Genomic DNA, 18,058 nt, shown 5'->3' with positions numbered 1-18,058 from the left:
ATTTCGAGCATATAGTAAACTTTTATTCAATTTATTCTATTGTGTCATGTGTCAAGAGTGTAGTGATGTGTCATTGGCAATTATTCCACATCTCCAGCAGCAGGGGTATCGAAAAAATTACTCATCAATTAAAATAACACCTTTGTTATAATAATATCGCGTTCCGTAGGGCGTTTTTACATTAACCTCCATTAGCAACTTTTAATTCAAATCTTTCAAAAACTAGGGATGCATAAATTCATCTCTATGAAAGAAACTATAAAACCAATAAAGACATACACAATTGCCAAATATTGCGAACCACATATATTTATATGGGATTATGTCCGGTTGAACATGTTGTCGAATGCTACTTATTGTATATGGTTTGTTATTTCAGTACAAACGCTGTAAATTTGCCCGCAGTTATATAAGTCTGACACATCAGATTCTCCTGGAACAGCAATGTATTTGCCATTGAAAAATTTTATGAAATGAGTTTTAAAGCAACGTTTTTGTGCAGGAAATAGTCTTGATTGTGTTATAGATGTACATATTTGGGTTTTGTAGTCGTATAACACATCCGGGAGTATCCCGATTTATATAATGAAACACAGACCGTATGGGTGTTTTCCGTTTTGACAACCCCGCTTCCAACTGTGTGTTTTACTACAAGAGAAACCTTACCATATGCATTATCTAGATTATATACCGTCGACAAAATTAGAAGAATTTCTAGTTTTGTATATAACATCAACGTTTAATATGGGTTAAGGTTCACATACACCCCGCCACCGTTAAGAATGTGATACAAAACACAGTAACAAATTTGGAAATAAACTCAAGAAATTATTATCCATAAATAATACTGAAATTTCATGATGAATGCACACATGAATTGCATGTTGCAGCGTATGAAATAAAAATCACGTTGGAAGTAATGGATCATATGTTTTTTTTAAGAAACAACCGTTGGACCATCAACAATGATAAAACCCCATACCATATGTTTGATTTAAAGGAATGAGAAAAAGGAAATTATAAAACAAATTCAAGTGAAAAAAAAGTCAAAATACGAAAATAAAATATGACAGACATTTGGGAAAATACTGAATGTGTTTGTGAGTGCCTACCCCTTCCCTAACTTCGGAATTTGGTGTAGCAGCACAAAGTGAAAACAAACTATAAAGATCAGTTCAAAAAGGCTCAATTCATCAGATTGATACAAAACAGAAAACACTACAATGCCTTAGAATTAAGTTCATAGACAACTTTATTTCTCAATGACTGACATTCTTTTTTATAATTGTCTCACCCATTGTCCACAATAAAAGATATACTGAATAGAGTATTACTTATTATATCGTGAATGGTACTACCACTTAATGGCTACTGCTGATGGAATTTTAGTATCAGAGGTAATAACCAGTCAGGAATAACACGATTTAGTAGCACAACCATGTCTGTGGATATAGGTAAGGAAAGCTTTCAACACTTTTTGTGTACCAACTAATACTTTATTGGTAAAAAATAAATGTATCAATAATTACAACATGTAGAACGTGTATTTTTGCTATTCTCAAACGGAAATCGTAAAACTAAAAAGACATCAGCATCTACTAGTATATAAAAATGAAGATGTTCATCGCATAAACTTCTTATTTCCAAACTTAATCTCTGAAAATAACATATGCTATTAACGTCTTTTACACTAATGCTAGCAACTACTGTTATTAAAGTGAGAGGGTTAGCGCTATAGAACCAGGTTAAATCCACCATTTTCTACATTTGAAAATGCCTGTACCAAGTCAGTAATATGACAGTTCTTGTCCATTCGTTTTTGATGCGTTTTGTTTTTTGATTTTGCCATGTGACTCTGGACTTTCCAAATTGATTTTCCTCTGAGTTCAGTATTTTTGTGATTTTACTTTTTCCTAATTGTTTGAACTCACATTTATAATTTTAGGAGTTTAAGTATTCGAAGGCGAATAAGCAAGATTGTCAAATATTGAATCAAAATACGGAGTATTGTTTTGATGCCTTCTTTGATTTAAATCATTTCCTTCATCATTGGATGTCTTCCGCTTAGAAATTGGATCGTTACTATATCGTTGTTGTACATGTTTTGTTTGATTATCCTGTAATGAAAAAGAAAAAAATAGACATGTTGATATGCTGATATGTTATAATATTATATCGTATTTTAGACTAGCTATTCCTTGAAAATGACCTCAATGAATAAAACTCATTACCAAATTTGTATTATTCATGTCAACTACAACGTCGATAGTAGGTGAGAAAAACATCCCCATGTTTAGGTGAGGTTTGTGTTCATGTTATCTGTTTTTTTCGTCTTGACTTTATTCATTGCAATCAATGTACAATTTCTAATGTCCTTTTGGTATCTTTTGTCAAGAGAGAGCAAACCGGTTTAGAATAAGATAGAAATGTACATGAAGTTGTTTAAAAAAACAGTATTTAAACTATTTTGGTATCTGTTTTTTGGCCAAGAGGAATAAAGGTCGAATCAACGATTCTTCAGTTGTCCTATACAACCTTGATTTGCTATCAATCATTTACTATAACTTCTAAGCATCAACAATAAAAATAGAAATTGAAGATAACGTTCTAATGTCATAGGAAAAAACAGAGAAGCTATCGACTCGGAGAACCTCGTGATCACAAGAATTTTTTTGAGACCATTCTTTTCAAAAGTGACCCATTATTTTTATTACAGAATGTTAATATCGAAATATCCAATTACAATATATTTGCAGAGCATGTAAAACATATAAATGTTAATCAATGTGAATAATAATATTGGTTAGCTTGTGAACAGATAAATGAAAATAAAAAAATACAAATCTGCTCACAAAGGTACTAGATTGTGTGAATGATTTCGAATCCATTCGACTTGCTCTTCGCCGTCTTTGATAATGCTGGTATCCTTGCTTGACCTATGGAGTATATTAAAGAATATTTCAAAAAAATATTTACGTGAACAAATATCCTAAAAAATCAGATCAAATAATATCGAAATAACCTATATATATGTATATCATAATATTTAAATTCGACAGATCTCGAAAAAAAAGTCCATTTAATGATATATCAAAGGGACCTTTAAATTCATGGGTCGCAAAGAAATAACAACGTCATGGCCCAACAAGAAAAAGAAAACAGCATTAAACAAAGCAAAGCATAGACAATTTATGCTCAAGAAGCAAAACATATTATTTGCTCCGTAGTCATTGCATGGTAAAAGGTAGGACTTATAACCTATAATTGATTTTTTGATAAATTGGTATCCCTCATTTCGTTCGTATACCCTGTAAAAACCATTTCATACCTTGACCATTTTGTACCTCGACCATTTCGTACCTCATGGAATATTAACATCTATTCCATTTCTTAGAAGGATTGTACGTAATACAATATTTCGTATGGAAAATTTGTATATATAATATTGTATATTTTTATCCATGGACTTCTACTTAAGTAAATATATCAGCTTACATAAGCAACTGTTAATAACTATAAAACAGTTGCAGATTGTAACGTTTTTGTTGGTTGATTAACCTTATATTTTCAAAGTTGAACAATCGATAAAGGAGAAATCCTGCACACAAACAACATGCAGTTTGTTTGTATATTTAAAAAAACAAAATAATATCAAAATGATTTACATATAGATATAGGAAGATGTGGTGTGAGTGCCAATGAGACGACTCTCCATCCAAGTATCAATTTAAAAAGTAAACCATTATAGGTTAAAGTACGGCCTTCAATGTATCTTTAAAAAAAATTACTTCTACAAATAAATAATCCGAAAAATTAAACATCCATGTTGTCCATGAGATACAAAATGGTAGATAAATTTGACCTATAGGTTACGAAATGGTTTTTATAGTGGGTAGGAAACAGCAAAGTTTGGGATACGAAATGCTAATTTTGGGTACGAAATGGCAGAGATGCGAAATGACAGAGGTACGAAATTGCCAAGTTACAAAATGGCTTGCTAGCATAAGTTTGACTATTCCTTTTTAAATTGTTTTTAGTCATATTTCGTCTTTCATTTCTGCGTATTTCTATATTCATGGTTCTCAAATGTTTAAGTTTGAGTATTTCTAATAAAGATTAATTCAGGGAAAAAAACGCTTTGAACAAAAGAATTTCATGAAATAGGAATTTCTATCACTAAAAGACAGGTGGGGTCATGAAATAAAAGTAACGAAAAGTAGTTACTGCTATATTAGTCATTTATATAGCATGCCCTCAATTGGATATACATTGCCAAATTGCTCAATAAAACTCAAAAATGTGTCTGTATGACTTCTTTAGATATTTGAAGATACAAGAAAACTATGCAGTATTGATGACAAGATAACAAATTAACAATATTGAATACAGCGAATAGATGTCGATTAGAGAGATTAAACATAGTTAATTGTAGCGTTTCAACAGTAATTATTCATTATTTGAGCAGAATGTGAATAAAACGTTATTTGGCATAAGTTTTAAAACAGAAATGTTAACATTAAATAAAAAATTGCAAATTAGATTATATGACAATTAATGAATAAAGGCAACAGTAGTATACCGCTGTTCAAAACTCATAAATACATGGGGGGAAAAATCGGGGTAACAAACTAAAACTGAGGGAAACGCATTAAATGTAAGAGGAGAACAACGACATAACATTAAAATGTAACACACACAGAAATGGACTAAGCATTGGACAAAATCCTATGAGAATAACAAATATAACATCAAATCAAATACATGAATTTGGGATAGATAAGTACCGTGACACGTCTTGAAAAAAGGCAGTATAGGATCCTTCTCATCATACGGGAAAATAGGTAGTTATTACAAAAGAAATTTGCACTTATTTTGACCAGCTTAGTGGTAAATAGTCACAACCTGTGCCAAAGACCATAATTTACATACACATACCTGTTTATTCAGAACGCAATGGAATAAACACACGAAAAAACCCTGAAAACAAAAATGTTCTATTAAACATATGCTGAATTGAAATTAATAAATCACACAAGGATACCGTCAAATACCTTAGATCAGTGTGATTTCGACATATCAACCAGTAGAGCTCAAACAAAATAGTCGAAATCGGAATCAAACTTTACCACTTTAGATATAAAATACATTCGGGTTTTGAGTTTTTTAAACGTTTTATGAAAGCTAAGTCTACCAAAAAATATGATATCAATAACTCGATATGTTAGAATATGCGGACTGAGTACTGAGTATTGAGTGTGTAATACTCTTTCAAGTCAAATAATAAACCAGTTCATGTAGTACTAATAGTGACCCCGTAATTATATGTATATAGTAACTGACTTTAAATTAAAATGAATATAATTCCTAACGTAAACCAAGTGAATTAAACATTAATGGCACTATCCAATTCTGCTTCATTTTATTTTTATACGACTTCAAACTACAATCAATAACAAATCTGATTATTTCGGCTTAAAAGATAAATCAATCGCGCAATTACCATCGTACAACTATGTCCACTGATACACCACGATCGTGCATATACTTTTACAATTTACATTTAAAAGGTTGTGGTCCTTACACGAAATCAGCGCTGCATAATAAATAAGTCGCAATCAAGTTTTAAACTAACTTGTGAAAATGTACATACCTGTAATGAGTTAAGTATAGCAAAAAGGTATTGAAAAACAACTAAGTCTTCGTTTACAGAAAACACACCAAGGACCCATGTTACACCAAACAGTGGTAAAATAACGCAGATACTTTTTATTCCCGCCCTACAAGATTGTAAAATAATAAATAACAATGTAAACGCATGATGTTGCTTTTTCAATTTGATTAAAGATCCTAAAATTACAATTTGTGAGGCTACATGCGCGATTCGTGATCATAAGACTCGTCAGTAGAGCTCCAATCTAGACTTAGAAGGACATACCAAAAACGAAGTTTGAGGGCAACGTCTAGCAAAAGTGTTTTGATATGTTGTATTAAGCACACATAGAATAATTTGTGTTTGGTGATAAAACATCTAGCTTTGTAAATCGATTTAAAAGCTATCAACAAAACATTTCGAGAACATACACATAAAACTGATTGTTCATGTAAAAAAAAAACAGATGACTATATCAAATCATTGTTGTTTAAAATCAAATTGACATTCTAAAGGTCAAACATATACATTTGGTATTTCATATACCTAGCTTATACACTTTTGGTAAAATTTCTTAAGTAATCGTCTTTTATCGGTGCCTCATTGGTCCTAGTTTTAGAACTACTGTATCACTAGCCAGTCAACAACGGGGAAATTAGTTTGAATTACGCATGGAGTAAGTGCACTCGGTTCCAATCTTTATTGACCTGGATTGTAAGTTTTTCTACTAGGTCGGCAGTTAAGTCTGGCACTCCGACTTCCTCCACAAGTACGTGGTATATATTAGTTGTCTAAAATGTTTAATTCGAGAAACAGGCATACAAAAACTACAACAAATTAATACCGTTGTATGCATGTATCATTGCAATGTTACGTTGATTTTTTTCCAAATCTTTTAGCTTCGGAACACCCTTTATATTTCTTGTTTTCTCTCAATCAATTTATGACTTTTGAACAGCGGTATTATACTGTTGCCTTTATTTTTTTTTTATCTCTTTGACACATTCCTCGATTCCGTTCTCGATTTCGGGTATATCCATAAATAAGAAGATATTTATAAAACTAATTCAAACAAAAGCTAGAAGGTTAAAGCTTTTTTCAATTTGCCTCTTTAAAATCTAAAAGGCTATGGGTAATATAGATATCCGTACACCACCAAAATGAAAATATAAAACGTCATTAATTAAATTTCAATTGTTTAGTAAATTAATAACAAATCCCAATATTTTGGTGTAGGCTTTTATAATGTTATCAATAATGCTTTAAATTCTGAAACGGCGAATTATCATAATTTTATGATTGAAATAATATGCAAAGCAGAAGACTTACTTCGATTTTTCTTTCAATGTTTTGGTCGGCAGACCCCTTACTGTCAATATCCTATGTAGCATGATGACTAGTATAACAAAGTTTGCCTAAATATTAGGAAAATATTTTAAATTATACATATAAATGTAAAAGAGAGACGAAAGATAAAAGAGGGACATTCAAACTCGTAATTCGAATATAAATTGACAATTGAATTCAGAAATTTAACAATATAATACTTAAACCATGTCAGTACTGACGCTCTGACTACTCAAGTGATAATCAAAAACTAGTTTTCAGGCAACAGTATCGAAACATTGCTTGTAAACAGAAATAAGCACTCAATAGAATTCGTGCGTCCGAAATGCATGACTGAATTATCGGAATCGCTGAAAACCACAAAATTTGAATTCGGATATGTTAAATACTTAAACATACAAAATTACCAAACCAGAATACATACGCAGAGAAAACGTATCATATGATAGTTGTTTGTTTAATAAAGTGTTTCTCTAATTCTGTAGCAATTTAACCCTGTTCCGGACTCATTGTAAAATTAAATTTAATCAATATGTTGTTGCCGAATATTTGATAAGATGTTTAGATGAGTTTCCGGGTGGTCAAAACCTAATCGTTTCACTAAACGATTCTAAATGTTCTGTATTAATGCCATTGACTAGCTCAAAAAGGGATTTTTATTTCATAATCATAAGAACAGATCATCTTGATTGGCTAAATCTGATAATTCAATGGTATCAATGTAAGAATCAATATGTAAACAAAGATGGTATACGCATTTTGTCCAATCACATAGAAGTAAGTATGCTTAAGGTGAAATAATATACAGCAGCGAGAATGACCAGATATATCGCTTTACCGAGGAGCGCATCGGTGGCCGAGTGGTCTATGTATTTTATTATTTCTTAATAAAAGTTGTTGGAAAATCACCTGTATCAGAATCTGATTGGATTGAAAAGTATCCGAAAGTAGAACTTTCAAAGTGTTATATTTTTTTCAAATTAACATATCTTGTTTGGTGAATGCAGGGAACTTAATTTGCAAGTACTTCACAGAACTTTGTTTACTAAGGTTATTTTTTAAAAATGTACCATGTCTGATAACACTTGTCAAGTGTGTGCACAATCTAGAAAAGATTTAAAACATATTTTTTCAATTGTGCCAATCATTCAAAATTAACTGAATTTTTTGATAAATGTTATGTGCACTGTTGATAATACCTTTGTAAATACGATTGATTTTGACCAAACGATGCTTATGGGTTTTATGAAGATAAGTTACGATTTTAGTTTTTAATTCGCTAATTTAATTAAGAGTATAGCCAGATTTAGTATCAATAAAAGTAAAAATAAAATCGTGTTGTTGAATCCTCAAGCTGAACTCAATTTAGTAGACTAATTTAAAACATTGTAAGAAAAGTACATAATATCATGTCACTATTTTTATCGTTTAAATCAGAGAAAATAACATTTCTTATTAGAAAAATATTTTATATCGGACAATCTCGTTATTTAAGTAACAGATAACCATTCAGAAATATCGTATTAATTTTTAACTAAACTAGTTGATATGTAACATAATATATAAACCATACTATTGCATTTCTGTTATTTTAACCGAATACACGTAACCGTCTGTTTGTGACACCAGGAATGTATATACTGTCTGGTGAATTTTTATTTTAAGTATTTGAATAAATTTTCATCAAGAAGAAAAAAGTAGTTACTACTGTATTCAAGAGCCAGTCAACACTGAGGTTGTGAGTTGGAACCCCGTTCATGCGGGTGCACTCGACTCGGATTGTCAGTTTTCCTTTCGAAGGGCGGTGGTTTTCTACGGGCACTCCGGCTTCCTCCGCCAATTAAAAACTGGCCACTACGAAATAGTCCAAAAGCGGTGCTAAAAAGTGACGTTAAAACACGACATAAAATCGATTTGCCGAACAGTATATCGGAATTTTGGCAATAACATGTAAAAACGGACATTTTTTTAGTTCATTTTGAATGCATGCGTAGATATGATGTCTATTCTGACATTGAGTACACTTGTGTTTCGTTTAAGGTTTTCAAATATTTTGTAAAAGACCGTCAATGAAGAGTCAAAAGTTATCGAAGGTACCAGAATTATAATATAGTACGCCAGACGCGCGTTTCGTCTACAATAAGACTCATCAGTGACGCTCATATCAAAATATTCATAAAGCCAAACATTTGATAAGATGATTGGATGAGTTTACGGGTGGTCAAAACCTAATTGGCTCACTAAATGATTCTAAATGTTCTGTATTAATGACATTGACTAGCTCAAAAAGGGATTTTTATTTCATAATCATTAGAGCAGATCATCTTGATTGGCTAAATCTGATAATTCAATGGTATCAATGTAAGAATCAATATGTAAACAAAGATGGTATACGCATTTTGTCCAATCACATAGAAGTAAGTATGCTTAAGGTGAAATAATAGACAGCAGCGAGAATGACCAGATATATCGCTTTACCGAGGAGCGCATCGGTGGCCGAGTGGTCTATGTATTTTATTATTTCTTAATAAAAGTTGTTGGAAAATCACCTGTATCAGAATCTGATTGGATTGAAAAGTATCCGAAAGTAGAACTTTCAAAGTGTTATATTTTTTTCAAATTAACATATCTTGTTTGGTGAATGCAGGGAACTTAATTTGCAAGTACTTCACAGAACTTTGTTTACTAAGGTTATTTTTAAAAAAATGTACCATGTCTGATAACACTTGTCAAGTGTGTGCACAATCTAGAAAAGATTTAAAACATATTTTTTCAATTGTGCCAATCATTCAAAATTAACTGAATTTTTTGATAAATGTTATGTGCACTGTTGATAATACCTTTGTAAATACGATTGATTTTGACCAAACGATGCTTATGGGTTTTATGAAGATAAGTTACGATTTTAGTTTTTAATTCGCTAATTTAATTAAGAGTATAGCCAGATTTAGTATCAATAAAAGTAAAAATAAAATCGTGTTGTTGAATCCTCAAGCTGAACTCAATTTAGTAGACTAATTTAAAACATTGTAAGAAAAGTACATAATATCATGTCACTATTTTTATCGTTTAAATCAGAGAATATAACATTTCTTATTAGAAAAATATTTTATATCGGACAATCTCGTTATTTAAGTAACAGATAACCATTCAGAAATATCGTATTAATTTTTAACTAAACTAGTTGATATGTAACATAATATATAAACCATACTATTGCATTTCTGTTATTTTAACCGAATACACGTAACCGTCTGTTTGTGACACCAGGAATGTATATACTGTCTGGTGAATTTTTATTTTAAGTATTTGAATAAATTTTCATCAAGAAGAAAAAAGTAGTTACTACTGTATTCAAGAGCCAGTCAACACTGAGGTTGTGAGTTGGAACCCCGTTCATGCGGGTGCACTCGACTCGGATTGTCAGTTTTCCTTTCGAAGGGCGGTGGTTTTCTACGGGCACTCCGGCTTCCTCCGCCAATTAAAAACTGGCCACTACGAAATAGTCCAAAAGCGGTGCTAAAAAGTGACGTTAAAACACGACATAAAATCGATTTGCCGAACAGTATATCGGAATTTTGGCAATAACATGTAAAAACGGACATTTTTTTAGTTCATTTTGAATGCATGCGTAGATATGATGTCTATTCTGACATTGAGTACACTTGTGTTTCGTTTAAGGTTTTCAAATATTTTGTAAAAGACCGTCAATGAAGAGTCAAAAGTTATCGAAGGTACCAGAATTATAATATAGTACGCCAGACGCGCGTTTCGTCTACAATAAGACTCATCAGTGACGCTCATATCAAAATATTTATAAAGCCAAACAAGTGCAAAGTTGTAGAGCATTGAGGATTCAAAATTCCAAAAAAGTTGAGCCAAATACGGCTAAGATAATCTATGCCTTGGATATGAAAATCCTTAGTTTTTCGAAAAATTCAAAGTTTTGTAAACAGGAAATTTATAAAAATGACCAAACTATTGATATTCATGTCAACACCGAAGTGTTGACTACTAGGCTGGTGATACCCCCGGGGACTAAACGTCCACCAGCAGTGGCATCGACCAAAAACTGACGAAATACTCCTCCGATAAAGCAAGCGGTACACTACCTATGTGACAAAAGAAAAGAAAAAATGATTCTTTTTCCCCCCATTTTTTAGAATTATCACGAATTATTTTGTATTGTAAAGAAACTCATCTTTAGATTTATGTTGAATGTAGACCTCTTCACATCGGTTTGTTAATTGTAATTTGATTGTTTGGTTACTTTCGCCTTTACTTTTATTCGAAGTGTTTCTGAAATCACTATTCGAAAGCAACGCTGTTTTGTGTTACCTCCGATTTTTGCAATCGGAAATCACTAACATACACATAGTATTAAATAAAAGCCATATATTGATACAAACTGAAAGGATATACACTTGTAAGAAGATAACAAATGTATAGGACCTTTAAGGATGTTTTACTGTCACACAAGTGAGAGGTTTAGCGCTATGAAACGATTTTCTTCAATTAAAAATGCCTGTACGAAGTCAGGAATATGACCGTTGTTGTCCATTCCTTTGATGTGTTTTATTATTTGATGTTGCCATTTGATTAGGGACTTTCCGTCTTGGATTATCCTCGGAGTTCAGTATTATTGAGATTTTAATTTAAAATATCTATTGTATATGAGATGTCTGTGGAAAAATCGTATTAATCTTTTATCACAATAATAATCAATTTCACAGAACTTACCACAACTACCGATATAGCAGGTCCTATAAAAGCCCAGATGAGTTTGGATTCTAGGGAAAGCCAACAGCTAAAAACAGACTTACTTAATATATTAAACAGTTAACTTATCCTAATATTTGAAAATTTATTGGAATTGTGTTTCAATGATATTTTTCAAGTCACTAAAATTTCCATATGATAAGGAAAATACAGTTACCTTACCATCTAGAACGCCTGACTTTATCCGTGTGATGATATAGCTTAAGGCTTATTTTCGAATTTATGTTGTCCTTTCTATATGTTTTACATTTTTGTATTTCTAGTGTTTATGTAACGTTTGTTTTATATATTCTGATATGATTTGTTAAAATCTTTTTCACGTACATCTTTTACATTATCTTCAAAATCCCTGTGCCATTTCAGATATATGATAGTTGTGTGTACCATTCGATAGTTCGGTATTTTTTTCTTGTCTTATTAGATAAGAACATTGTGGTATGATCTTGTTTACAATTTGCCATAGATTCACTAGATAAAGAATTTTATGAAAAATAAATTTTTGGAATTGATTTATATGGAATATATTCAGAATACTAAGAGTACCTAATAAAATCATAAAGTTAATCAAAGTTCATGTTTGTTTGCCTACTACAAAATTACAAAAACTGATTAGTCTTTTTTTATTTTATTTAGAAAAAATATTTTTTCTGTAGTAAATTGATATTTTCTTTGGCTTTTAGAAATTTGATTTTAGTTTCGGATTAATTACAAATCTGTACGCATACTTACTATCTGTCATTGCCATATCCTTCTAACTTGGTTACCCCTGCAGAAATGCTTACGATCACAGCGGGAATAACTGAAATTGACGATTTTATAAATAGTACATGAGTTATCAAATTAAGATACTTTAAGAAATGTAGGTTGTAAGTGAAATGATCTATTATTTCATGAATGTAATTCAGCAGATAAAATACTAGCATGTGTTATGTTTATGTATCGTTTATAAATTATAATTTAACAAAAAATGATTTCAGACGATAAAACAAAAGCGTCTATTTATTATTTCCATATAAAAAGTTAATATGTTTTCAAATATCATGTCATGACAATAAAGTAAAATCGTATGTATTACAAAAACTTAACAAATTGTATGCAGTAATTTTGTTTACTGTCCTCGGCCTTGAACACAGTTCGTTTCAAATCGACAATGTTTGTCACATTAAATTCAAGGTTAAAAAATCTGTGTTGCAAATTTGAACAACGACTATAAAAGATTTTCAATCAAAGAAAGGACAATATTTTGTACAAATATAATAGATAATGCTTACTCCAACATGAAGGAATCAACCACTGAATTATTGATTTTGTACGAAAAATAATAACAACCATTATTTGCTACTTGAATTCCTTCCCCTAACATCAAGGCAAAATCTACCAAAAATATGTAGTGTAGTCCAACCGCGATTCCTGTACAAACATCCTGCAAAATATATAAATAATAATGCGTCTGTCTATTGTTTGCAGCTTTTGGTTTATAAAATATCAAATATTAAATAGTTCGTTTCTATGTATCTTGGCGTTTGTTTTTGTCACACTTTAGTTTGAAACCCGGATTTGTATTCTCTCAATCGATTTATGACTTTTGAACAGTGGTATTTTAACTTCATGATATCTCAAATTTCTGCAATATTTTACAAAGACAATGCCAAATTATTTATGGGCTTTATTTCCGTATTTCAAATTATTTGCGCTATTTTGTTTACTCTCTATTTGGATACCACGTTAATCAATCAATCGAGTTATTCTTCATATTCTATCTACTCTTCATTTGGACGCCATTTTGACCAATCGATCGATTTATTCTTCATATTCTGTCCCAGTGACGTGATATTTTATATTTAACCATAAATACATATTTGCTATTCAATTTTTTACCCATTTTTCTCTATTCCGTAAACCCTACCTAGCCACTCATTTATTGGAATGTTTGACTTACAGTATACTGCATTCTCTATAAACAATTTAAAATTGTGCATTCATAGTGTTTTACTTACTTCAATGTGAATCTTTGAGAATGTAACCCTAGCATTAATTAGAACAATACGCCAGATTTATTTAAATAAGAAATTTTCCATTAACGATCTGGTTTTTTTTTTGTGACATAGTATTGTACTATTTTTCTCAGGCTAAAACAGACGTGAATTGTCTTGGCTATTATGTGTACCACCATTTTTGTCTAGCTTTTTTATTTTTTATATTTTGTTTTAAATCGAGTTACAAGGAGTACTAAATTAGTCATTATTTTTTCTATGTCGATATATATGCCATTCGTTAAGATTTCATTCAGAAGTCTTGTTAGATACAGACAATCATTGATATTATAACCGTCGGACACACATGACCAATGTAATGACAAGGATATGCGTCAACCGTGCAAATAAAATTCCATATCATATTTGTCAAACAAAACAACATACAGGTTAGAATTCCTTGTATCATCATAGATATTGTACAGTAAGACACCTTAATTCTCATCTATAGGATTCCAATCTCAATGTATATGATAATTTAGACCATGAAAGTTATAAAATAATGTTACTGTGTAAAGTAATTTGGATTTTGACATAATTAACAGACACTTGTATGATGTTAAAGAAGAGGTGTTGAAATCTTTATGTCTTTTTGTTATTTGTGTTATTGTATTGACTGACATATACTAGTACTTATTGTATAATACAATTTGTTACTAGTACTTATATTTCCCTTTATCCATACATATATATTAAATATATGCATTACATTTATATTATCATTACCTTATTCCCAGTTCTTGTAACACCAGCTAAGAACAGGCCATACGACAAAATTAAAGCCACACACAAGTTCATTAGTATTTTTGCTCTATCACTTCTTACGTGTCTACAAGTATAACAAATAGTACTGCCTTTTAAAAACAAAGTCATCTAAATAAGTGCCATCATTTTAGTGCATACTATGAGTACAGTATTACATTGCATTTCATAGCTTGATTTTTTCACATACTATATATATTTTATAGAATGTTGCAGAGTTAGTTAAAGCAGAATTTAAGATTGCTGAATTAATTGTTACATAATCATTGGGATATTGCTCTCTTTATGATATCTAAAAAAACATTACTATAAAAGAGTTTTGTTGTTGTTAAAACAACAATGAATACCTTTTCATGATTAAATAACAGAAAAAAACACCATTGTCATAAACACTTATTAGATTGTTTGCCAATAGATGTTTTCACCGTTTTGACACTGTGTCATAAATTAAGCTCATTGTTAATATGTAATTAAGAGAGAAATTCTCAGTAAATATTTTTGATTAAAATTTATAAAAAAAAATGTATATGCATAAGGTGAAGTTAACATTAGTTAAAATAAATATTAAACTTCATCTCTGTAATTTCTTTTTATAGAAAATGCAGAGATGTATACATTGAAATCATTATGATGTTAAAATGTAATGGTTATATTCAATAGACTTTTTACTTGATTCTTAAATTCAATATGTATGGGAACAGTTATTGCATATGGTAGAATCTTTTTTTGGCTTTATGTTGTTTTTCAAAATGTCGTAATGCATAACTTTGATAAAGGAATGTAATTGTAATTGTAATTTAATGCATGATTTTGTCAAAATAATTGTAAAATAATGCATTATATTGCAATGTAATTCGCCCCATGCATGTTCAAAATACAATTTCATCTTGAGTTCAGTACTTTTGTTATTTCACCTTTTGCTATCATTTATTCGGGAAAAAGGTAAGTCTAATGTCATTTGTAGATGTTCAATATTTTTTTTTATACATTATAAATTAGATCACTATAAATAATTGCATAAGAACGTACCTCCATAGAACAAAATGTACCACGATCGTGAATATCAGGAAGACAATAGATACAATACATCCAGCAGTTGATATTATACTCAATGGTTGGCTGTGCAAATCGGGCTATTAAAAACAAATTATAATGCTACAACGTTTGTAACGTTCATGCCATTAATTCACAGCTGATGCTTTAAAACATACGGGCATGTGCAGACAGCGTATGACAAGCTTTTAATATATGATTTGACGCTTTTCTCTGTCAGCTTCAAATTTGAATGTAGGTAACGATATTGAATTTAGGCTCCGACAGCAAACTTAATTTGCGACCATCAAATTGCCAATTGATGCCGTCTTATCTAAGAATACAATAAAATTATCCCCTTAAACATTTCAATGATGTTTTTCCTTGTTGTCTTTATTACGAAAACTCCAATAATATGACCATATGCAGATTTGAAACACTGTTTAAACTTGCTAAATGATTTAGCTCTGACCGTTTTGTTCGAGTATCACTGATTAGTGTTGTGCACACGAAACGTTAATTGCAGAAAAGATTATAAGCTAATTTTGATTGATGACTTTTTGCATGTCATGAGAACATGCTATATATATTTAATACGTAGCATAACAGTATCATTAGATACTTTTTACATCTTTATACGAACAAAACATTGAAAACAACAAATTGCAAAATGTCATCGAACAGTTTTCGACAAATCATATAAGCCGTGGCCAGGTCAACAGGCCTACGAATGTCCATTTTTGCAGTGTCTGATAAATATGTATAGTATGATGATTTTTTTATGGTTATAACAAAATCCAAATTTGAATACTACAAGACGACGAATTATAACATGTATAAACAACACATTGATTAAGAATTAATATACTCCTTTTTTAATTCATTTATGGGTTGTTCAAGCATTGTCTTAATCGTATTTTGCAAGAGCAGAGAAACGCTTCATTTAAAAGAAACGATAGCATAACAAAAAGCGTCAAATCCCCCTAATAATATATATTTTCAATTAATTACACTTTTAATCAAGGTTTTTTAACTCAATGATATTAAGGTTAACTAGAATAGATATAACCGTTTATCGGGAAAATTCCCTACAATAGCTAGGACTAATCCGGTTAGTTTATCAAATAATGCGACAATAGTAGAATCGTACTCTCTGATTGGCATTTTTTTTTAAATCTGTAGGGTGAAAAGAACAATACTAAAAATACGAAGAAGTTAGGCCTGATGGATATCATATTAAGGTAATAAAGCTTAGAAAATTTATTGATGTATTTTTGCTATTTTGAACATTCAATTTTCACTGCCAAACGGACAAATACTTTGGACCTTTAATTGGCCTTATGACATGTATGATGTAGGTCACTTGTCACAGGTTATTTTCTATTAATTATTTCACAGAAGTATATAAAGAAATAAAAAGTAAAATCATAAAAATACTGAATCAATTCGGAAAGTCCATAATCACATGGCAAAATCAAATAACAAAACACATCAAAAACGAATGGACAAGAACTGTCATATTCCTGTCTTGGTACTTGATAAAGCACAACTTAAAGTATGCAGTGACTAAATATAAATTAAGTGAAAGGATATGTATGTTCTGTAATAGTTATCCCACGAGGACGCGGTGTGTCAGTGTAAGATCATCCCGATGGCCAGAGGCTCGAGGGTGATCTAACACTGACACATCAAGTCCGAATGGGATAACTATTTTACATCCCAGCTGTTTTAGACTAGACAAAAAACATTTACAATTCATAAATTCTAGTTAACAACTTCACACAACCATTATAGTATATTTCATATATTACTATATCATGTGTACCCTTTATGACCCCCGAACACGATGAGAAGATATGAAACAATGTCAAGTCGCCCCACTGGCCAATCGGCCCTTACTAGATCGCCACTTTATAAAAAAAAATCGACCCACTCTTGTTTACAGACTCGCCCCACTTTTGAAAAAGTGTAAAATCAAATTGAAAAATCAGTTTGACAACTTACTTATAAACAGAAAGGGTTTTAACCCCATTGCATAAAGGTCTGCCAACTCGCCTCACTTATAAAAATACGCTGTGTCCTTTAAGTATGTTAAATAACTGATAGTTTGTATCCAGTCGTCCTGGTGTAGTGGTATGTGTCGTGGTCATAAAGATAAAAAACAAATTCGTCGTGATCTCATATGCTAAAGGTCTTGAGTTCGAATCAAAGCATACGCACTAGATTTTTTCTACGTCAATTTTGATGGATAGTCTTTTCCGTATAGTTAATTATAAGTTTTGTAGTGGATAAGACATTCCCGCCAAAATGTTACAGAACAAAGGAAAGCATGCAAAAAAAACACAACTCAAGCTGGGGTGGTCTGGTAGGGATGATCCGGCTCAGATCACCCCTGTTAGAACAAAGCAGCTGGGATGTAAGTTTTGTGAATGTTTTACCGTTTTCACTGGGCTCA

At 31.1% G+C, this 18,058-nt stretch overlaps 1 protein-coding gene across 1 annotated transcript; it reads right to left on the bottom strand.

Annotated features, from left to right (window-relative positions):
• Positions 1-1,472: 1,472 nt before the first annotated feature.
• LOC134694663 (adhesion G-protein coupled receptor D1-like) lies at positions 1,473-14,635 on the bottom strand. Its single transcript, XM_063555706.1, has 9 exons — positions 14,536-14,635; positions 13,048-13,199; positions 12,506-12,575; positions 11,738-11,804; positions 6,980-7,065; positions 5,651-5,777; positions 4,936-4,977; positions 2,853-2,936; positions 1,473-2,117 (listed from the first exon to the last, which is right to left on the bottom strand). Exons 2-9 carry the CDS (start codon positions 13,106-13,108, stop codon positions 1,950-1,952), a joined length of 705 nt encoding a protein of 234 aa, XP_063411776.1. The 5' UTR covers positions 13,109-13,199; positions 14,536-14,635; the 3' UTR covers positions 1,473-1,949.
• Positions 14,636-18,058: the final 3,423 nt, after the last annotated feature.

The sequence above is a fragment of the Mytilus trossulus genome, chromosome 13, assembly GCF_036588685.1.
Source record: "Mytilus trossulus isolate FHL-02 chromosome 13, PNRI_Mtr1.1.1.hap1, whole genome shotgun sequence".
In the NCBI taxonomy this organism is placed as follows: Eukaryota; Metazoa; Mollusca; class Bivalvia; order Mytilida; family Mytilidae; genus Mytilus; species Mytilus trossulus.
The sequence above is the reverse complement of the archived record's forward strand: the minus strand, read 5'-3'. Positions and strand labels throughout refer to the sequence as shown.